Below are 24,317 nucleotides of genomic sequence, written 5' to 3' on the forward strand. Positions count from 1 at the left end.
CATACCTGGTGGCATGATTGGACAACTGCAACGCTTTGATGTTTCAATTAACAGACCACTTTAAGATGATTTGATTTGTTTTTGTTTTTGCTTTTTAGGGTGGAACCTGCAGCATATGGAAATTCCCAGGCAAGGTGTTGAATTGGAATTGCAGCTGCCGGCCTATACCACAGCCACAGCAACTGAGGATCCTTAACCCACTGAGTGAGGCCAGGGATCGAACTCAAATCCTCATGGATACTGCTTGGGTTCCTAACTGGCTCAGCCACAGCAGGAACTCCCTAAGACCATTTGAGGAAGGAATAGTTCTGATTGTTGTGTGAAAACCTTTTGTTGAGATCTGGTAAGATCAAGAAAATGTGGGCAACCAGTGTTTGGAAGAAGATTTGGAGATAATAGTGAAGCAGTTTAAGAAATGCTCCATTGGGAGTTGCCTTTGTGGTGCAGTGGAAACGAATCCAACTAGTAACCATGAGGATGTGGGTTTGATCCCTGGCCTTGCCCAGTGGGTTAAGGATCTGGTTGCCATGAGCTGTAGTGTAGGTTGCAGACATGGCTCGGATCCAGCATTATTGCAGCTGTGGAGGAGGCAGGCAGCTACAGCTCTGATTTAACCCCTAGCCTGGGAACTTCCATATGTCACAGGTTTCACCCTAAAAAGCCAAAAAAAAAAAAAAAGAAATGCTCTGTCAATAATTCTCTTGGCGACATTGAAGGTAATATTATGTGGGGAAAAAACATGAGCTGTGGCTCAGATGTGGCGTGGCTGTGGCCAGCAGCTGCAGCTCAGATTCGACCCCTAGCCTGGGGACCTGCATATGCTGTGGGTGTGGCCCTAAAAAGCAAAAAAAAAAAAAAAGAGAGAGAGAGAATAGAAGTATAGTCTAAATCTTCTAAATCAGCAAAAAGAAGAGGAAAGGGTGCTTTTTTCTAATTGTTCTGCTCAGTGATATTTTTGCTTGTGATACTAGGTCTGTAGTAGGTCTCTGATTTATATATATTGAAATGCAAGTCTAATTATAATTTATTTGTAATAATTTATTCATCTTAATTAAAAAGCCTATAATAGCTTTTTAATTAACATGAATGTAGATTTATTTTTTATTTTTATTTTCTTTTTATGGCTGCATGTGCGGCATATAGAAGTTCCTGGAGCTAGGGGTCGAATCAGAGCTGCAGCTGCCTGTCTGCATCATAGCCATGACAACCTGGGATTCGAGCTGCATCTGCGACCTGTGCCCCAGCTTTCAGCAACAACCAGTGCTTCACCCACTGAACGAGGCCAGGGATTGAACCTGCATCCTCAGAGATACTAGTCAGGTTCTTAATCTGCTGAGCCACAATTGGAACTCCTAGTTTGTGTGTTTTTTGTTTTAATCATAGATCTTTCAACCGTTTTTCCTTTGGTGAACTTGAAAACATAAATACTAATTGGCTATTATGACATGGTGTGCTGCTTATCTTTGTTCCAAACCCTCATTTTTATAAAGCACCATTTAGAACTTACTCATATTTGTGGACTGTGATTAAGTACTTTTTTATATGTATATATTTGATTCATTGGATTTTACTGTAAAAATCATAGACACTTAAATATTTCTGTTAGTATATCTATATATAGTACATAATTGTACTGTATTCTGTTGGTATAACAGTAATATATCTGTTTATAAATATATTATGTATTTATAATGATAAGGAAATTAATAAAATGTAGAATTTATTTCATTATCAATAGGTAATTGATTAAAGTTAAAAGTCTTTTATTTATGAGAAGAAATGTAGCTCTTGCTTTTAAAGCATAATTTCCTCATTTGAGAACAGCTGCTCTGGCTTCCCTTTTAATAATGACTTTACAAAAGTGGTCAAGTTTGTTATTACTGGGACATTTAGTTTCTGAGATTCTACTCTAAGAATTCTACAGTTTTACTAAGCAGATGCATTATTTAAAAATTCATTTTGACTTAACTGAGTATTGCTGTATAGTTGTTTCCTGTGGGAGATAATTATTGCTTTCAAAAAATATAGGTATTTCCAGTACAAATACATTCTAAAATTGTCTCTCTGTCCTTATATGGGATACCCTTAGTTTTCTTTAAATTTATTTTTGTCATTACTTTATGTCTTTTTTTTTCTATTTTTGTCATTACTTTAAAATACTTTGTGAGTCAGTAAACTCTTAAAAAATTATCCCTTTATTAATAACTAGTACTACTTTTGTCAGTTTTCTAAGATGCTTCTTTAAGTTGGTATGTAATTTCCTTATTGACATATTATTTTTACCTTTAAAGAGTGAGAGCTGATACAAAAAAATTCATTAGAACTTGTTAAGGGTATCTTCTTTCTTCTTTTCTTATAAGTGAGAAACCTTTGTATTGTCTATCCATGATACAGTATATGTGTTTACTTGGAAAAATCATCTTTATAGCAAAATATTATTTGAACTTTTCCTCTTTATTAATATAATAAAATGATAGTTTATTTTAAATACAGGCTATAGAAATCAGTTCTTCCCTGTTTTAAATGGTTTATTCACATATTTTCTGACTACTGGATTATGAATTTGTGTGCTATAGTAAATAAATGTTTTAGTTTCTACCATGTGCCTGTCATAATGCTAGATGTTATATAGATTAAAAAGGCTAAATTATTATCTTCTATCTTCAAGAAGCTGCCTTCTTTTGGGGAAGCTAAGACTTATTGAATAGTGCAGAAATGAGGCTATAGAGAAAAGTTTTAATGGTAAATACAGGAGCTCCCATCGTGGCTCAGTGGTTAACGAATCCAACTAGGAACCATGAGGTTGCGGGTTCGATCCCTGGCTTTGCTCAGTGGGTTAAAGATCCGGCATTGCCGTGAGTTGTGGTGTAGGTTGCAAACGTGGCTGGGATCCCGAGTAGCTATGGCTCTGGCATAGGCTGGTGGCTATGTCTTCAATTAGACCCCTAGCCTGGGAATCTCCATATGCCATGGGAGCTGCCCTAGAAAAGGCAAAAAGACAAAAAAAAAAGTAAATAGAGAAGGTGAATTTTTTTTTCTTTTGTCTTTTTAGGGCTGCACCCGCAGCATGTGGAGGTTCCCAGGCTAGGGGTCTAATAGGAGCTGAAGCCGCCGGCCTCCGCCACAGCCACAGCAACACCGGATCCGAGCCACGTCTGCAACCTACACCACAGCTCACGGCAATGCCGGATCCTTAACTCGCTGAGCGAGGCCAGGGATCGAACCCACAACCTCATGGTTCCTAGTTGGATTTGATAACCACTGAGTGAGTCATGATGGGAACTCTGGAAGGGGAATTGTTTTGTGTAAAACCTCTGAAAAAACAGGAAAGATCTCATGAAATAAATTACTTTTAAAAGGGTGGATGTAATCATTGTATTTGGGGGGACTTTCACATTTTTTATGAATTTCCTTTCAGATTGCAGATATTTCTAGGAGTGATCACAGCTCATGGCCTTATCAATAGTTGACATAAGTTATAAGGCAAAAATATGAAAAAATTTACAATTTTTTATTATAGTTGATTTACAATGTTTTGTCAATTTCTGCTGTACAGCAAAGTGACTCAGTTATACATACATATATATATACACACACACACACACATATATATATATATACACACACATTCTTTTTCTCATATATCTTCCATCACATTCCATCACAACTGTTTGGATATAGTTCCCTTTGCTATACAGCAGGATCTCATTGCTTATCCACTCCATATACAATAGTTTGCATCTACTAACCCCAAACTACCAGTCCATTCCCACTCCCACCTTGGCAACAAGTCTGTTCTCTATGTCCATGAGTTTGTTTCTATTCTGTAGATAGGTTCATTTGTGCCATATTTTAGATTACACATATAATATAGTGATATCACATGGTATTTGTATTCTCTTTCTGACTTGCTTCACTTAGCATGAGAATCTCTAGTTCCATCCTTGTACCCGCAAGTGGCATTATTTTGTCCTTTTTTATGGCCAAGTAGTATTCCGTTGTGTATATATACCACATCTTTTTTTTTTTTTTTTGGTCTTTTGTCTGTTGTTGTTGCTATTTCTTGGGCCGCTCCCGCGGCATATGGAGGTTCCCAGGCTAGGGGTTGAATCGGAGCTGTAGCCACCGGCCTACGCCAGAGCCACAGCAACGCGGGATCCGAGCCACGTCTGCAACCTACACCACAGCTCACGGCAACTCCGGATCGTTAACCCACTGAGCAAGGGCAGGGACCAAACCTGCCACCTCATGGTTCCTAGTCGGATTCGTTAACCACTGCTCCACGACGGGAACTCCTTGACTGTGTAATTTTTAACATACTGTTAAGGTTGGAGTTCCTGTGGTTAACGAATCCGACTTGGAACCATGAGGTTGCAAGTTCAATCCCTGGCCTCACTCAGTGGGTTAAGGATCTGGCGTTGCCATGAGGTATGGTGTAGGTCACAGACATGGCTTGGATTTGGCTTTGCTGTGGCTGTGATGTAGGCCGGCAGCTGTAGCTCAACTAGACCCCTAGCCTGAGAACCTCTATATGCCTCGGTGGGGCCCTGAAAAGCAAAAAACAAAACAAACAACATATTGTTAAATTTTTATTGAAAAGTAACTTTGATAAAAATAGAACTGTAATATTGCAGGAACAGTTAAAAAATAGAAGTCTTGAAAAATAGGCAATGATTAAAAAACAAATTATAGATTTTCTGGAGCTTAATGGAAACTGAGGAGCATCAAGGAAAACTGACATTTTTCAGCTTTTAGGTAGCTTTCTAGTCACTGATCAGGAATTAAATGGATTATCTGTTGTGGAAGGAAGGAAGACTCAAAGGTGTATAAGGAGGTGTCAGGCATATTCTGATAGTATTGTCACATTTTTGTTCATTGGATTTTTAGTAAAACTGTACTAATGTGGTCGTGTGATCTTACTCTGACATATAAAATGAGAGTATTTCAACTTTTTAAAGCACATTCTATCAGTTAGAATTGGCATTTAATTTCTGCATTATTGTGTGTCCATGTCAAAAAATATTACTAAAGAGGACTTGGAAAAAAAAGTTTTAAAGTTAGTTATCTTGAACTCAACAGAGGTCATCTTAAAATACACTTAAGTTATTATTTCTTATTAACTCATAATCAGGAAACAAATATTTTATGTAGTTCAAAATGTTTTTGTCTTATATTACAGGCAGCTATTAAATCTAAGAAAGCTACAGATACCTATAAACTCTATGTGGAAAAATATGCATTAGCAAAAGCAGATTTTGAACAGAAAATGACAGAAACAGCGCAGGTTGGTATTTTTAACACTTTAAATCTCAAACAGAATTTTTTGTTTTGTCTTCATATAAGTAATTTTTGTTGTAAAATTTTTTATTATTCAGAAATGTTAAAATGTACAATTTTATTATTACAATTAATATTTTATTACAGTTTTTATTATTCAGAAATGTTAAAATGTACAATTTTATTATTACAATTAATATTTTATTATTACAGTTTTTATTATTCAGAAATGTTAAAATGTACAATTTTATTATTACAATTAATATTTTATTACAATTTTTTAATTATTCAGAAATGTTAAAATTTAACATTTTACATTCAGAAATGTTAAACGTACAATTTTATTACTACAATTTTTTATTATTCAGAAATGTTAAAATTTAACATTTTACAATGTAAAATGTTAAAATTACTTATATGAAGTAATTTTTGTTGTAAAATTTTTTATTATTCAGAAATGTTAAAATGTACAATCTCGATGTTGTAATAATGCTGTTTTAAAAATACATATCTTGTTTTGGAGATTGAAGACCAATCAGCAATTAAAATATCATAAAGGTTTATTCAGATAGACTAGAAGAGAATGTTTAAAGAATATCAAGGAGTTCCAGACATGGTGCAGTGGAAAGGAATCTGACTAGGAACCATGAGGTTGTGGGTTCAATCCCTGGCCTCGCTCAGTGAGTTAAGGATCTGGCATTGCCATGAGCTGTGATGTAGGTCGTAGACACGGCTTGGATCTGGTGTTGCTGTGTCTGCGATGTAGGCCAGCAGCTGTAGCTCCTATTAGACCCCTAGCCTGGGAACCTCCATATGCCTCGGGTGTGGCCCTAAAACGACAAAAAAAAAAAAAAAATAGAATATTGAGAAAATGAGGACATTGGTAGATGATGAAGACATTACTGATTTTTAGTCTAATGAATGGGTTTTATTTCATTTTATTTGGCTATGCCCTCAGCTTGAAGAAGTTCCTGGGCCGGGGATTGAACCTACGCCACAGCCATGACAAAGCTGAGTCCTTAGCCACTAAGGAACTCCTATGTACGGGCTTTTAAAGTTGGATCTCTGCCTAAGAAGAAACTGGAAATGACTCAGTGCTGAGGATATAGCAGTTAACAAAATTATCAAGAATCTTTGTTTTCATAGCACTTTGATTTTAGTAATGAAAGGCAGACAATAAAAAGTCTGTCTTTCATCAGCTTGGGATAAGTTACATTCAATTTGATGTTCCTAGAGCCTTAATTAAAGGTCTAGATTTAAGAAAGGTGCCTTTTATGAATCATACCCCAAACTTCCTACTCCTACCTCTTGTCTTCTTTTCTTGTTTTATTTTTCTCCTTAGCACCATCTAACACCATAAATTTTTTTTACTGTGTCAGAGAGGATAGAATGGGTATGCTGAGGTGACAGAGAAGCCCCAAATCTCAGTAGCTTACAATAGCAAGAGTTTATTTCTTATCATGTTTCTTGTTCATCCTGGGTCAGGCTCTTCACTCTGGTACTGAGGCTGGTAAAGGAACTCCTTCTTAGAACATTTTTAGTCATCATATCTGAGCCACTAGAAATGTGGTGAAGCACACTGGCTCTTCTACCCATATTTTTTATTATCTGTCTTCTACTAAAATGTAAGTTCTGTGAGAACAGGGATTGATTTGTTTATCTCTTCAGCACTTAAAACTGTTCCTAGCTCATGGTAGGCACTATGTAAGTGTGAAGAAGGACTTTATGAATCTTACTTTTGGACTGTAAGGAGTCGTCTTACTTAGAGTGGTGAATAAATCACACCTCTGAAACCGAAAGGCTTACTTGCTTGTGTGCAGGTGTAGTACATCCATCTTTACTTACGATGTTATAGGCACTGTGCTAGATGCTGAGTGTATACAGTATATATGTAAATAAAACAAATTCTTTCTGCTCTACATGGAGTATATAGTATAGAGGAAGGGGTAGATGTGAAATATATGCTTAAATAAAAAGTATAAATTATTTTAAGTATTACAAAGGAAAAAAACAGATTTCCATGAGATAGAATAATAGGGGTGACCTAATTTGGATTAGGGAGTTAGGAAGTACTTTTTGGAGAAGTGACATTTAAAACTGAGACTGAAGAATCAGAAAAAGATTCATTCTAGGGCAAAAGTCTTCCAGGCATTGGGAACCATCGGTATGAAGACCCAGAGGTGCAAAAGAGCTGTCACACTCTAGAAAGTAAAACATCCCTACTAACACTGAGTAAGGAGAGATGGTGGTTAGAAGTGAAGTTAAAGACATAGTCAAGAAGTTCTTACTGTGGTTTAGCAGGAACGAACCCGACTAGTAACTATGAGGATGTGGGTTCCATCCCTGACCTCACTCAGTGGGTTAAGGATCCAGCGTTGCCATGAGCTATGGTGTAGGTTGCAGACTCGGCTTGGATCCTGGGTTGCTGTGGCTGTGGTGTAGGCCGGTGGCTACAGCTTTGTTTTGACCCCTAGCCCAGGAACTTCCATATGTGAAGGTGCGACCCTAAAAAGACAAAAAAAACCGGAAAAAAAAGGAGGGAGATAGTCAAGGATCAGGCTTTAGTAAGGGTTTAGGTTTTTCTTATAAGAGCAGTTCGAAAACACTGATGAAGTTGTCTGCAGGGATATGACACGATCTTATCTGCAGTTTAAAAGCCTTTTCTGACAGTTTCATGAAGAAGGGACTATGGTGAGGCCAAAGGAGAATCATGAGTCCTGTAAACCAGAAGGCAGTGTAGTTGTCTGGTGAGAAGGATGAGGGTCAGTGTGGTAGCCCTGGAGAAGGACAGAAGTGAATGCATTTGGAGATGGCAGGGTTAGGGTGGATGGGAGAATTCTAAGAGGATTCAAGATCCCTTCCAGGATTTGGTTTGTAAGCCTGTGTGGATAGAGATGAATGGCAAAAGCTACATAAAGAGCCATTAGTTTGAGGGGGGTAGCAAGGGGATCAGATGTTCAGTTTTGAACCTGTTTATTTTGAGCTGTGTGTACCTAAGTGGAGACATCACATTTTGGAGGATCTCAGTAATTTGGGCTGGTCATAATGTTCATAGTAGTCCCTTATCCACACTTCTGAACTCCAAAAGCCGTGAAAACCAGTTTTTTTCCAGTACTCATTTGGGAGCAAAACTTGACTTGAACTGTTATTATAAGGCTGCTTATAGTCTCTGTCCTGCTTAGATTGAATATGTGTGTTTTCCTTTAGTGTTTGATAAATGGATGCCACTGTTGGTCCTGCTGGTAGTCTTATGAGATGCATGGTAACAACACCATGTTATCTTTTTAAAATTTTTTTTGTTTTTTTTAAGGCTGCGCCTGCGGCCTATGGAGGTTCCCAGGCTAGGGCTTGAATTGGAGCTGTAGCTGCTGGCCTACACCGCAGCCACAGCAATGCCAGATCCAAGCCACCTCTGTGGCCTACACCACAGCTCATGGCAACGCTGGATCCTTAACCCACTGAGTGAGGCCAGGGATCAAACCCATGTCCTCATGGATACTAGTTGGGTTCGTTAGCCACTGTGCCATGACAGGAACTCCATGTTATCTTTATTTTAAAAAATCCAAAGTATTTGAATTCTAAAGGACATGGTCCCAAAGGTTTTGAATAAGGGATTGGGCCTTTATAAAAGAGGGTCTTGTCGTCACACAGAGCCATAGTTATATCACCTTTGGATATAGTGTGGGAAAGTGAGGGCCAGGCTCTGAGAGTTCATTGTTGTCAGTTTGGGAGAGGAAGAGATGATAAAATTCAAGTAGGAGAAGCCAGAGAAGGAAGAAAACTGGGAAATGTCATGGCAACTGGGAAATCTTAATGTTTAAAGAAGGGTTTAGTTAATTGTGTTAAATGAGGCTTCAACTCTAATGAGATAAAAAGTTTCAATTTCTAACAGATTTAATGTGATCCTTATCAAATCATCCATGACATTTTCATAGAACTAGAACAAATCATCCTAAATTTATATGGAACCATAAAAGACCCAGAATTGCCAAAGCAATTCTGAAGAAAAAGAAAAGAGGAGGCATAACCCTCCCAGACTTCAGACAATACCACAAAGCTATAGTAATCAAAACACTATAGTATCGGCACAAAAACAGATATATAGAGCCCAGAATAGAATAGAGAATAGAGAGCCCAGAAATAAACCCACCCACCTATGAACAATTAATCTTTGACAAAAGAAGCAAGAATATGCAAGAAGAAAAAGATAGTCTCTTCAGCAAGTGATGCTGGGAAAGTTGAACAGCCACATGTAAATCAGTAATGATAGGACACACCCTCACAGGATACAGAAAAAATAAAATCAAAATGGCTTAAAGACCTAAGCATAAGACACGACACCATAAAACTCCTAGAAGAGAACATAGGCAAAACATTCTCCAACAAATCATACAGATGTTTTCTTAGGTCAGCCTCCCAAGGCAATAATAGATACAAATGACAGTAAATGGGACCTAATCAGACTTATAAGTTTTTGCATAGCACAGGAAACCATAAACAAAACAAAAGATAACCTACAAACTGGGAAAAAAATATTGCCAGTGATCGACCATCAAGGCCTTAACTTCCAAAATATACAGCTAGTTAATACAATTCAATAATAAACAGCTCAATTGAAAAATGGGCAGAAGGCCTAAATAAACATTTCTCCAAAGAAGATATACAAATGGCCAATAGGCATATGAAAAGATGCTCATTATTGCTAATTATTAGAGAAATCCAAGTCAAAACTACATGAGGTACCTCTCTGGTCAGAATAGCCATCATTAAAAAGTCTACAAATAATAAATCCTAAAGAGGGTGTGGAGAAAAGGGAATCTTTCTTACATTGTTGATGTAAATTGTAATGTAATTGTAATGTAAATTGGTGCAGCCAGTATGGAAAACAGTATGGAGGTTCCTCAAAAAACTAAAAATAGAGTTGACGTGTGCTCCAGCAGTCCTCTCCTGGGCACATACCCAGACAATAATGAATTCGAAAAGATACATGCACCTCGATGTTCATAGCAGCTCTTTTTACAGTATCCAAGGCATGGAAGCACCCTAAATGTCCATCAAAAGATAAAAAAAAAAAAAAAAAGATGAATGGATAAAAGATATGGTACACACACACACAGTGGCATATTAGCCATTAAAAAGAATGAAATAATACTATTTGCAGCAACATGGATGGACCTAGGGATTATCATACTAAGTGAAGTCAGAAAGAGAAAGACAAATACCGCATGATAGCATTTATAGGTGGAATCTAAAATATGACACAAATCAACATATTTATGAAACAAAAATAGACACAGATAAAGGGATCGGTCTTGAGAGGAGGTGGATAGGGGAGGGAAGGATTGGAGTTTGGGATTAGCAGAAGCAAACTCTTTTATATATGATGGATAAATAGCAAGGTGCTACGGTTTAGCACAGGGAACTATATTCAATATCCTGTGATAAGCTATGATAGAAAAGAAGATGCAAAGGAATGTGTGTATATATATAACACAACATTGTAAATCAACCATATTAAATAAAATTAACACAAAAAAATTAACAACATTGTAAATCAACCATATTAAATAAAATTTTAAAAGTTCAATTTCTATAGCAACCACAGTCAGTGTAGATTTCAGCAAGTTCTCTTTTATCTTTTAAATCATTAGGAATGCTCATTTGTAAGGCATTTACTTTTGTTAATTTTCTATGAAAATTTTGCCTTTCAGTTATTTAATTTGAAAAAACAGAAAGGTAGAATTATGGGTTTCTCAGGATATATGCCCACAAGTGGGTTTGCTGGATCATGTGGTAGTTCTTGCTGCTCAGTTCTGAAGAGTAATTCAGGATCTTACAGTATTGGTATTCTCATTGGTCTTGGCAAAATTAGTCAAGACAAGCAAGTACTCTATTTTAACTCACATTCCTTGTGAGTAAAATTGATTTAAGTTTTTAGACTGTTGTCGCATTACTGCCAAAACTATGATTTCACCATTATTGAGTTTTTTTTTTTTAAAGTTCAGACCCTTTACACAGATACGGATGTGATCATTTGGCTTAGTGATTTCTGATCATGTAACTCAGTGCTGAAGAGAATTGGACATTATATATGGGGTGAGGGAATTTAATTTGATAAACTAACCAGGAAAACATAGCAAACATTTTGGCCTACTCTTTGGAACTGATGTGATTTGGCAAGAAAATGGGTAATCAGATTTGTGCAGTGGAAATGACAGTTGTATCTTTGTTTGAAAATGGCCGGTTCAGCATTTCCCAAATCCTGTTTTGAGGAAAATTATTCTTCTATGAGTTATTAATAGATACTCAGAGAAGAAGAAAAAAGGGTTGTGTGGTCAAAGAAATTTGGAAGACATCAGATTAAGCGGAGTGAAACTAGTTTTGTTACTTTAGTGTTTCTTCAGTTTTTAGTATGTTTATTTGAAGCCAAGTCTAGCATTGTCCCCCCACCAGGAATAAATATCAGATAACCTGGGAGTTTTCCAGGCAACTTTTTCACCTCTTTCCAGCTCATTTCCTAGGTAGTCATGGAGGATCATATGTTTTGTAGTTTGAAAACATTCCCCAGGTCATCTTAATCATCCCCACCTTCAGTTGAGAATTGCTGAGATAGAATATTCAGGCTTTCCCAGATTTCTTTGACCACAGACTCTTTCAGTGACTCTGTATTAACATTTCAAGAATTAGGCATTTTGAAAGTCTTTGGGTTAGATTGTAAAGTCTTAAGAAGTAAACTGTAGTTTTAGCTCAGCCAACTAATTGTTTTTCATTTTTTGAAATGCTTTTCCCTTGGTTTTCATGACACTCTTCTCCTCTGGGTCTCTTTCTAATTTTCTGACCATGATTATAGATTTTAATTTCTGGTTCCTTCTAATTCTGAAAAAATTCATATTTGCCTGAGAAGTTGCCTAACAAAAAGTTAAATTTCTTGATGCTATTATTTTACTATGTTCACTAGACTCATTTGTCCAGAAACATTGTAGTAATGGTAACTTGCTAGATTTGGTTAGCTATGTTAAGATGACTTCTAAGAAGTGTTGATTTCAGACTATTTCTGTGTTTGTGTACTTTTTTGTATTTGCTACCCAGAAATTTCAAGATATTGAAGAAACTCATCTCATTCACATAAAGGAAATTATAGGATCCTTGTCAAATGCTATAAAGGAAATTCATTTGCAAATAGGCCAGGTAAGTTTTTACTCTTGTTGAACTGATTCATAAGAATTTTATGTTCTTTTATAACTCTTTAAAAATCCAGACTCATAACATGATACTGCATTGTTTCTGACAAAGAATATGTATTTAGGTATATTAAATATAAGATAACCTGGATTTTTTATTGTTTGGCTATCAAGGATAACTTAATTTTTAAAATTAACGTCAGTCTTCTTTATATAAAAGTTACCATTCTTTGAATAGTTCTTTTTTAAGGTTTTACTATTTTAAAATTTAGAATAGAAACATCAATAAGTTATAGAACTTGTGCTTAGACATTTTACAAAAATATAAAAGAGGTTTAATAAATGACATTTGGAGTGCATTCAAATATAGTAGAGAAAGATGAAGTCTGTTATTCTTTGTTACTAAAGTTCTAAAACTATTTTCATCATTGTATAAGTTTTATTTATAAGATTTCTGTCTCTAAAACACTCAAAGATGGAAACAGGACACTGCCTTGACTTCTAAGGCTATGAGGCTATATTTTAAGGAGTGCATGTAAATAATGGTTTGTATCCACAGTTCTAACAGTGTAAGTTAGGAAACAGAGTGTGTTAGGTAAATGAAAGTTCTCAAAGGCTTTGGGTCAGAAAATACGTATTTTGGTGTAATGAATTTTGATTGCTTTGTGTAAGTTTTGTCTGAAATACAGTCAGGCTATCTATGGAAAGTGATAAAAATTCATCTTTATTTCATTTTAATAGGTCCATGAAGAATTTATAAATAATATGGCTAACACTACAGTTGAAAGCTTGATACAAAAATTTTCTGAGTCAAAAGGCACTGGCAAGGAAAGACCTGGTAAGATGACAAACTCTGCAAGGAAACATATTCAGGTTCTCATCCAGTAACAAATATGTTTGCCTTTAAATACCAAAATGGCAAAATGTAGCTTGGGAGATATCTAAAATCTGTGTACAATTTCAGATATCATTTACTTAGTGTTTGATGGTATATTCGATTTTTGTTTTGACCTTTAGTACTTAATAGTTTAGCGTTAACCTAAAGTGGTTATCATACCTTTACTAAATTAATATATTAGAATTATTTATAGTTTCAAAAGTAGATTTAGCAATAGAAGGACATTTTCGTAAGAGAAGGAGTGGGGGAGAATATCGAGCCCTCCGAGCACTGAGACTTTTCTTAAAATCTAATAGCTTTTTTCTTTTCCCATTCACATACGTATTCAATATTTACTGAGTGCTAACAGTATTCCAGGTACTGTTTTAGACACTGAGTATAGGAATCTTGGTTCCTAGTTTGTAAACAAATGATCACAGATTTCCTTAATCTCACTTTTAATAAGCTAATTATGGTGTTTCAAGTGTAATAAGTACCATTTCCTTTCCCTGCTTAGCAACTTAGAGTCTTCTAGATTTCTTGAACCTATTTATTAGTTATACCACATTCTTGCAAGATATTTATTTCACTCCACAGGTAAAAATTATTTAGTCCAGTAAAGAAGTTAAAATAAGGTTTGAAAGTCAGGGGAATGAATAAGTAAGTACTTTGTGGAGAAGTCTGGGAGCCATTTTTCTTTGGGGCAGTTCACAGAATTAGGACTTGAAAGCTAAATCATCTTCACCTCCTTTTCCCCACATTTTCTTAAGTTTCAGATTGTACTGATTCAATTATGGTAGTATTTTTTTTCCCCTTCAAATGTTCTTTCCATGCTTGCTCTTCCTACCTGATTGATTGCAGCAGCAGGTTTCTAAATACTGGCACAGTGGAGGTTTCTTCTCTAGAATATTTTTACTTGTTAGAGCACGTTGATGTTATGGCTACATGATTATGAACTTATAACTGCTTACTCATTAAAATCTTTGACTTTTCATTATAGACAGAATGAAATTTAGATTCTGGACTTAGACTCAAAGCCTTGAAAGGAAGAGTTCCTATTGTGGCTCAGCGGTAATGAACCTGACTAGTACCCATAAGGATGCGGGTTTGATCCCTGACCTCGCTCAGTGGGTTAAGGATCCAGCGTTGCTGTGAATTGCAGTGTAGGTTACAGACGTGGCTCTGGTCCTGTGTTGCTGTGGCTGTGGTGTAGGCAGGCAGCTAGAGGCTCCAATTCAACCTCTAGCCTGGGAACTTCCAAATGCCATGGGTGTGGCCCTAAAAAGACACACAAAAAAGGCTTTTCAGCATCTGTCCTCCCCCAGTCGGTTAATGTCTTTCCATTATTTCATTTCCATCATCCTTCCGGCCTACGCCAGAGCCACAGCAACGCGGGATCTGAGCCGCGTCTGCAACCTACACCACAGCTCACGGCAACGCCGGATCGTTAACCCACTGAGTAAGGGCGGGGACCAAACCTGAAACCTCATGGTTCCTAGTCGGATTCGTTGACCACTGCGCCACGACGGGAACTCCTACCTTAAATTTTAATAATTGTGTCCTTGAGCAGAAAAGTTCTGTATACAGGTAGGTACCTTTATCTTTATGTGTAAACAGTACATTTTTGTTGAAAGAATGAACAAATGGGCATATATTGTGAAGTTAGAATGTTGAGAGTTTGGAATGGATGGATTTACTATTAGAAAAGTCTTGGTGATTTCTCACCTTGTGTGTGTACTATGCCAACTGCTTTGCAGGCGAACTTTGATCTTCAGGAACTTATTGAAGTAGAAGTAGGTCCTATTATACCCATTTTACAGATGAGGGAAATATTAAGAGGTTAATTTATTTGCCTAAACTAAGTACATAGCAGAATACCAGGATTAAATTTCAGGATCCTTGACCTTCATGCCTATGCTTTGAAGAAATTAGAATAGAACTAAGTGAGGAGTTCCTAGTGTGGTGCAACAGGATTAGTGACGTCTCTGGAGTGCTGGACACAGGTTCAATCCCTGGCTTAGTGAAGTGGGTTAAGGATTGGATGTTGCAGCAACCACGGCTTGGATCTGATCCCTGGCCCAGGAACTCCATATGCCTTGAGGTGGCCAGAAAAGAAAAATAGAACTAAATAAGTTTATATACTTCAAGAGAATGAAGATGCTGAAATACAGTAACTGCAGAATAGTGTGGAACACTAAAATTCATTGTAAAGATTAAATTATAAGTAAAGACCAGTTGAGAAATAAAAACAACCCAATTTTTTTACAGAGGGCATTTAGAAGTATTGATGGAATAAAAGCAAATGTGTATTGGCTGGTTAAAAGTGCCTTATACAGAACTATGAGTAAGGTTGGTGGATTGTATAGTTATCAGTTTCCTGTTTTTGACATTACAATATACATTTGCAAAATGTTTTCATTGCAGGAAACCAGGCAAAGTTTACAAGGGGTCTTGCTGTATTTTTTTTTTTAAACTGTATGTGAATCTACAGTTAAGAAAAAGTTCACTTTCTAGAACTTAGCCCTGTAGTTTGGGGTCTATTCTTTACTACCAGTGAGACCTATAGTCCTCAATGCCATCATCTGTAAAGTGAGGATTATATGGTACCTACCTCATTGGGTTGTTGTGAGGTTTACATGAGATAATCATGTAGCATTTATTGAGTACTTAATAAATGTTATTTTCCAGAAATTAATACATCCCTGATTAATAGGTAGCTACTATTAGATATTGTTTATAAATTTAACTGATCTCAAGACATGTACTAAGACACATAGGAAGTTTCTGTAACTAAATGCTAAGAGGCAGGCCAAGATTGGTGATGACATGGGCATTCCTAGAATTACTAATCCCAGAATTAGGTGACTTTCAGGATGACTATTGATGTCGTATATATAGGTGAATGATTTTCAAAATAAATGATCCTAGAACTAACTAAGGGGTGGGGAAAAGGAGTGGTGTGGGGGTGGAATGGAAAAGATTATTCTTTAGATGACTTGCTGTGGGCGGCTGGTTACAGCTCTTTCTTGTATGTATTTGTTCTGATTATGGGCACTAGAGGGAGCACATTACAATGATGGACATTCTGTGTTTCTCAGAAAAAAGCACATGTGATTGTGGGGAATTGATGGACTTAAAGGATTTTATTTTGCGAAATGTATTCAGACCTTTAATTGTGTATACTATTTTTGCTGTTAACATTTTTTTCTCCTGTTTTGTAAGGGCTCCCTCTGGTGGATAAGTTCCTTTGTAAGCTGGTTTTAGTCCTGTGGGATACACATTTTAAAAAGAGGACTAATTCTTTTTTTTTTTTGTCTTTTTGCCTTTTACAGGGCTGCTCCCGCAGCATATGGAGTTCCCAGGCTAGGGGTCTACTCATAGCTGTAGCCACCGACCTACGCCAGAGCCACAGCAACGCCACATCCCAGCCGTGTCTTCGACAGCTCACAGCTCATGGCAACGCCAGATCGCCAACCCACTGAGTGAAGCCAGGGATCGAACCCGCAACCTCAGGGTTCCTAGTCAGATTCGTTAACCACTGCACCACAATGGGAACTCCTAGAGGCCTAATTCTTTATTTTTTTTATTTTTATTTTTTGCCGTTTCTTGGGCCGCTCCTGCGGCATATGGAGGTTCCCAGGCTAGGGGTCCAATCGGAGTTGTAGCTGCCAGCCTACACCAGAGCCAGAGCAACGCAGGATCTGAGCCGCGTCTGCAACCTACACCACAGCTCACGGCAACACCAGATCGTTAACCCACTGAGTAAGGGCAGGGATCAAACCCTCAACCTCATGGTTCCTAGTCAGATTCGTTAACCATTGCACCACGACGGGAACTCCCATAAAGGCCTAATTCTTAAAAAAACCTAGTATAAATAAAAGTTCACCTATTTCTCTTGCACTGAAAAATGAATGTTTTTTCAGTTGTATGTTGAAAGATATAACCTGTAACTTTGTTTCCAATTCTCCTATGTAAATCAAACACTTTGAGAGGGTTTAACTCTTTTCTTTATTCATTGAAACTATTTTATACTACTTATTATATACAGTGTCATTTTTGTTGTTACCTTTTTATTGAGGTATAATTGATACAACATTGCATTAGCTTTTAGGTATAAAACATGATGATTTGATATATGTATATATGGAAATGATTACCAAGTAAGTTTAGTTAACATCTATTCTCACACATAGTTACAGTTTTTTTCTTGAGATAAGCGCTTTTAAGAAATACAGTTGGCCCTCTCTTTGAGGCTTCCACATCCATGCATATGGAGGACTTTCTGCCTTATGCCAGAAAAGGGACTTGAGCATCTTTGGAATTTGGTGTCTGCAGGGGTCCTAGAGCTAGTTGCCTTTGGATAATGAGGGATGACTGTACTCTCTTAGCAGCTTCAAATACATGGTATCATATTGTTAATATAGTATTGTTAACTAAAGTCACCATGCTGTGTATTAATTACATCTTCAGGACTTTTTTTTTTTTTTTTGTCTTTTATGGAAGCTCTCAGGCTAGGGGTCAAATTGGAGCTGCAGCTGCCGACCTACGCCACAGGCACAGAAACACCAGATCCGAGCCGCACTTGTGGCCTCTGCCACAGCTCGTGGCAATGCTGGATCCTTAACCCACCGAGAAGGGCCAGGGATTGAATCTGTGTCCTCATGGATACTAGTAAGGTTCGCTACTGCTGAGCCACAGTAGGAACTCCAGGACTTACAACTGAAAGTTTGTATGTTTTGACCACCTTTACCCATTTTGTCCAGTGGGAGGCCCCCCATCTGCTGTATCTGCTGTATCTATAAGTCCAGTTTTTTTGTTTTTTGTTTTCTAGGTTCTATGTAAGTGAGATCATTCAGTATTTGTCTTTCTTTGACTTATTTCACTTAGCATAATACCCTCAAGGTACATCTGTGTTGTCACAAATGGCAAGATTTCCTTCTTTTTTTATGGCTATTTTGATTATATATATATATATATATAAAATACATTTTATCCATTCAGTCAGTAGACACTTAGGTTGTTTCCATGTCTTTGCTGCTGTAAAGCTGTGTTGAACATGGGAGTGCAGATATTTTTTTTTCAAGATGGTGATTTAATTTTCTTCAGATAAATATGCAGAAGTGGAATTGCTAGATCATATGGTAGTTCTATTTTAATTTTTTGAGAAGCCTCCTTACTGTTTTTGTTATTACTTTTTAAGTGTTATACTGCCTGACTCTTCTGGTATTTGAGCCATTTAAGTGGATGCTTTGAGTATCAAAGCACCTGTGGTTGGAAAGGATAATGAATAAACAGATGTTTTCTAATTTTGAATACTTTTGTTCTAATGACATTATCTTAGTATTCCTGTCCATTCTCATGTGTTCTAATTGCAAAAGGAGATTAAAATCCACATTTAAAATATTTCCTATTTATAGGAAATATTTTATATTTATATTTTCCTATAGTCATTCTGCTAATTTTGCTCTATGCTAACTATAATTCATAAAAGTTAAGCAAGTTTCCATTTATAAGGAACAGAAGAATAACTTAAAAAGTTGGCCAGTGTAGGAGTTCCCGTCGTGGCTTAGTGGAAACAAATCCAACTAGGAACCATGAGGTTGCAGGTTTGATCCCTAGCCTCGCTCAGTGGGTTAAGGATCTGGCATTGCCATGAGCTGTGGTGTAGGTCACAGACACAGCTCAGATCTGGTGTTGCTGTGGCTGTGATGTAGGCTGGCAGCTTTAGCTCTGATTCAACCCCTAGCCTGGGAACCTCCATATGCCATGGGTACAGCCCTAAAAAGCAAAAAAGTTCTCCAGTGTATAATATGTTTCAATAAAAGACTTTTTGCAAAGCTTATCTATATTTTCACTATATGATAATATAGGTTTATAGCTTCCACTTGAGGACTTCCAGGGACTATGCTATCCTTGAAGATGCAAATAGAAAAAAAGCCCCAGACATAAAATGCAAGGAGCCACAAACAAAAAGGGGAAAATGAGAATCTTGTAGTCCGACTGCCTAGATGTGAAATTAATTATTATAGATATTTGGAGTATTTTATCTTCTACATTAGGTATATTATTTTAAGTGTAGGGTAGAATATATAGTTAAAAAAAATTAAAATCTCGTGATCATCTTTCCACACCGCTCAAGGCTTTAAAATAATGTTAAACCTATAAATAATGCCTCCTACCACTTCCCCCACAAAAGAGTTTTTTTGTTTGTTTTTGTTTTTTAAATTCAGAGAGGCAGAAATCCTTGTGTAGAAAGCAAAATTAAAAGTAGCTAAGAAGGCCAAAGACCCACCAACCACACCAAATTTGCTATGATTGCTTGGCTTTTCTATTTGACAATAAGTGGGAATGACTAGAGAAGGAGAAAAGAAGGATAAATGATTAGTGAGGAGGGTACTGTAGATGAGCACAAATAGGAGAGTAAAAGAGGAGAACTTGCAAGGAAAATAACATAGAAAAACCTTCAATTTATGTAGGAGTAGACCTCCACCTATTGTGTCCTGGCCACCTAGGACAGTGCATTGAGCTCTGTGGGATGCATATGCCTCCTGACAATGACTGTCTTTTATGTACTTTTGAGAAGAAATGTGCAAAATATGGCCATTGAACCAGACTGAGCTTTGTCTCTTTTTGAGGCCTGTAAGCAAAGAACTGGGCAGCAGGGGGTGGAGGGGAGATCAAAAGAAGAACAGTATTTTGTGATCCATAAAAGTATGAAATTCAGATATTAATGTCCATGAAAGTTTATTTGACCAGTCACACATTTATGTATTGCTTTCACAGTACAACAACAGAGGTCACTAGTTATGACATCTTAAGGCCCACAGTGTCTAAAATATTTACTGACTTTTTACAGACAACCTTTGCCTTCCCCTTTGTTAGAGAATGTACTTCTTGTGTGGTATAGTAGCAGGTATGCCACAACACATTAGAATTGTGTAGCTTATAATAATACCTAATTTTTTTTCAAAAAATTGATCGTGCTGTTCTTTTTGGATTCAGAAATCATTTAATCTCACATCCTGCACCAACTACATGTGCAGTCTATCACAGCATAGTAACTGGTCATCATCACAATAATCCTAAATTGTGAAGTAAAGATTAAACACTTTTGAGTAGACTTTAAGGAAAGCTTAGTTCATTAATTTGAAGTAGCCATTAAAAATACTCAGTGTATTAAAAAAATCTTCAATGTATAAACACTGGCAACAAAGTAGAAGTAAAAAAGTAAGCAGATTACATTTTTACCCATGCATAAGAATGAGGACGGGGTTTTAGTTCTTTTTGCAGTATGTAAAAGAAGTTAAATCAATTTGAATTTAAAAGGAAATTTATACGAAAGAAACTGAGGTATCCCATGGATCCAAAATGAGGAATATAGCCAGGCAGAAGGAAACTCAGACTAGTAAGGAACACTAAGTACCTGAGCCACTGCAGTGACAACACGATCCTTAACCCACTGAGCCACAAGAGAACTCCGCAGAGTGGCCTTCTTTGCTTTTCCAGGTGTATGTTATGTAAGGTGACCTCCCAGTAATTAATATTAGCCACAGCTCAGAATTAATCCAGGTTTTTGCTCCTTTTCTATACCAGTTCTGATCTAGGTAAACATGGGCTGGGGTGATCTTTCTAGTCTCATCAGTTCTGACCAGGTCATGTAGTCTGAACTTGGCTTTTCTACCACTTGTAAATGGGGAAGTTCCCAGAGAAAAGAGATCATAGTGAGTGGAGTATAATCCCTGAATTTTTTTTTTTTTTTTTTTTTTTTTTGCTTTTTAGGGTCGAACCTTCGGCCTATGGAAGTTCCCAGGCTAGGGGTTGAATCAGAGCTACAGCTGCCGGCCTACACCACGGCCGCAGCAACACCAGATCCTAGTCTTGTCTGTGATCTACACCACAGCTCGTGGCATCGCCCAATCCTTAACCCACTGAGCAAGGTCAGGGATCGAACCTGCGTTCTCGTGGATACTAGTTAGATTTGTTTCTGCTGAGCCATGATAGGAACCCCTCCCTGAAGTTTTTGTCAGGATCACGGAAAGTGAAAACATGACTCAGTTTTGGGTGTCTGGAGGTAGTGTCAGATTTTGGATGTAGGAGGAGATTGTACTTCAGTGCCAATACGCTGTGTTTGGAGAATTAGAGGAAAATTTAGGTTTTTTACAGTGACTGAAATGTCATGGTTAAAGACCTTTTTCTTTGATTTAAGACCATGTTTCCTAAGTTTGCCTCATTACTGCTTCTCAAGCCTTGAGTACACGTGAGAATCATTCATGGAAATTTTTTTCCCTTTCCTCTTCTTTTTTTTTCAAATTTTTTTTTTTCCCATCTTTTCAGGGCCGCACCCATGGCATATGGAGGTTCCCAGGCTAGGAACTGTTGCTCACCCAACACGAGAGCCACAGCAACACCAGGTCCAATAGGCTTCTGCGACCTACACCACAGATCATGGCAATGCTGGATCCTTAACCCTCTGAGCGAGGCCAGGGATCAAACCCGAAACCTCATAGTTCTTAGTCGGATTTGTCTCCGCTGAGCCAGGACGGGATCGCCAACCTTTCCTTTTTATTTCTTTCTCATACTAAAAAATTTACAGGAGTTCCCGTTGTGGCTTATTGGTTAACGAATCCGACTAAGAACCTTGAGTTTGCGGGTTTGATCCCTAGCTCACTCAGTCGGTTAAGCATCTGGCGTTGCCATGAGCTGTGGTGTAGGTTGCAGATGCAGCTCGGATCCCATGTTGCTATGGCTCTGGCTTAGGCCAGCAGCTACAGCTCTGATTAGACCCCTAGCCTGGGAACCTCCATATGCTGCAGGAGTGGCCCTAGAAAAGGCAAAAAGAAACAAAAATTTACAGACAGTGCACTATCTCAGAAATTTTTATGTCATTTGGCCCTTTCTCTCTCTTCTCCTTCTGGCACCCCTATAATAGGGATGTTGGTGCATTTAACATTGCCCCAGAGTTCTCTGAGACTCTCTTCATTTGTTTTCAATCTTTTTTCTGTTCTGCATCTATAATTTCCACAAATCTGTCCTCCACCTCCCTCATTCGTTCTTCTGCCTCCTGTATTCAGCTATTGGCTGCTTCTAATGAATTTTTTATTTCAGTTATTGTATTTTGCATCTCTTCTTGTTTGTTTTGTGTCTTGTAATCTCTCTGCTCAGTGTTTCCTGTAAATTATCCGTCTTGGCCTCCAGTTTATTTCTAATGTCTTGCATCATCTTCAGCATCAACAGTCTAAAGTCTTTTTTCTGGAGGCTGAGAATCTCCTGACCACTTAGCTGTTTTTCTGGGGTTTTTCTTTCTCCCTCATCTGAGTTGTTCTCTGTCATTTCATTTTTATAGGTTTTTGGTGTGGTGACCTTTTTACAGATAATAGAGTTGTAGCCTCTCTTACTTCTGGTGTCTGCCTCCCTTGTGGCTGAAGTTGGTCTGGGGGAGGGGTGCTGGCTTGTTGTAGGCTTCCTGATGAGAGGGACTGATGCTGCCCCTGGTAGCTGGAGCTGATTCCTATCCCTCTGGTGGGTGGGGCTTTGTCTCTGGATGGGATTAGAGGCAGCTGTGTGCCTGGGGGCTCTTTAGGCAGCCTGTTTACTGAGGGGCGGGGCTGTGGTCCCACCTGGGTTGTTGTTTGCCCTGGGGCTTCTCAGCACTGAGGGGTGGGGCAGATTTCCCCAAAATGGCTACCTCCAGAGAAAGGCATGCTGCTGAATACTCCCAAGGGCATTGCTTCCAATGCCCTTCCCTGCAACAAGCCACATTCACCCGTTTTCCCAGAAGGTTCTCCAAGAACTGCAGTCAGGTTTGACCCAGATTCCTATGGAGACTTTGCTTTGCCCTGGGACCCAGTGCAGGTGAAAGTCTGTGTGCATCTTTTGAGAATGGGGTCTCCATTTCCCCGAGTCCCATGGAGCTCCTGCACACAAGCCCCACTGGCCTTCAATGTCAGATGCTCCAGGGGCTCTTTCTCCCCGTGCCAGATCCCCACACGTGGCAGTTTGATGTGGGGCTCAGAACTCTGACTCTTGTAGGTGAGTCTCTGTAAACCAGCTGTGGGGTTTCCAGTCTGTGGGGCTTCCCACCTGGGAAGTATGAGGTTGCTTATACCGTGTAATCGCCCCTCCTACCTCTTGATGTGGCCTCCTCTTTGTCTTCTGGAGTAGGATATCTTTTTTAAGGTTTCAGGTCCATTTGGTTGAAGATTGCTCAGCCTTTAGTTGTAAATTTTGTTGTTTCTAGGAGAGAAGTTGAGCTGCAGTCCTTCTATTCCGCCATCTTAATCCCATCTCTCTATGTCACTTGGTAAGGGACATGTCCTTGGTATCACCATGTTTCAAAACTTGTCTGATTCTAATGTGCAGCCATTATTGAGAACCTATAGCATTACATCACTGGGTGCTTGTTATAAATGCAGACTCCCTCAAGCCCTACCTGAAGTCTACTGAATCAGAAGCTGCATTTTAATAAGATCCACAGGCAGTTTGTATGTGCAGTAAAATTGGAAAAGAACTGTCTAGACTTACTGAATATCTAGCATGGACCCTGTGGATCCCCAGAACTTTAGTTTTCAAAATGTGACCTGGAGTTCCCGTCGTGGCGCGGTGGTTAATGAATCCGACTAGGAACCATGAGGTTGCGGGTTTGATCCCTGCCCTTGCTCAGTGGGTTAACGATCCGGCATTACCCTGAGCTGTGGTGTAGGTTGCAGACGTGGCTCGGATCCCGCATTGCTGTGGCTCTGGCGTAGGCTGGTGACTACAGCTCCGATTAGACCCCTTGCCTGGGAACCTCCATATGCTGCAGGAGCGGCCCTAGAAAAGGCCAAAAAAAAAATACTCCTGAAGTGAAGTAGCATTGATGTTGCACCTTACTTTCAGATGATTTAGCAAGTGAAAAAAGAAAAAAAAAAAACTGTGTAATGAGTATATGTAGAGAGAGAAAGAGAAGGCAAATATGGCAAAAGGTATTATTACCTCATATCATT

The 24,317-nt window shown here is 38.1% G+C and overlaps 1 protein-coding gene across 2 annotated transcripts in view; it reads left to right on the plus strand.

The window, feature by feature from the left end:
* FCHO2 (FCH and mu domain containing endocytic adaptor 2) overlaps positions 1-24,317 on the plus strand; it is a 131,366-nt gene that overhangs the window by 40,030 nt on the left and 67,019 nt on the right. For both annotated transcript variants that reach the window (XM_047778081.1, XM_047778082.1), the window contains exons 6-8: positions 5,180-5,284; positions 12,367-12,465; positions 13,200-13,296. In XM_047778081.1, the coding sequence (XP_047634037.1) occupies positions 5,180-5,284; positions 12,367-12,465; positions 13,200-13,296 (301 nt within the window). The remainder of the gene's footprint in view (positions 1-5,179; positions 5,285-12,366; positions 12,466-13,199; positions 13,297-24,317) is intronic.

Source organism: Phacochoerus africanus, chromosome 4 (assembly GCF_016906955.1).
Source record: "Phacochoerus africanus isolate WHEZ1 chromosome 4, ROS_Pafr_v1, whole genome shotgun sequence".
Lineage (NCBI taxonomy): Eukaryota > Metazoa > Chordata > Mammalia > Artiodactyla > Suidae > Phacochoerus > Phacochoerus africanus.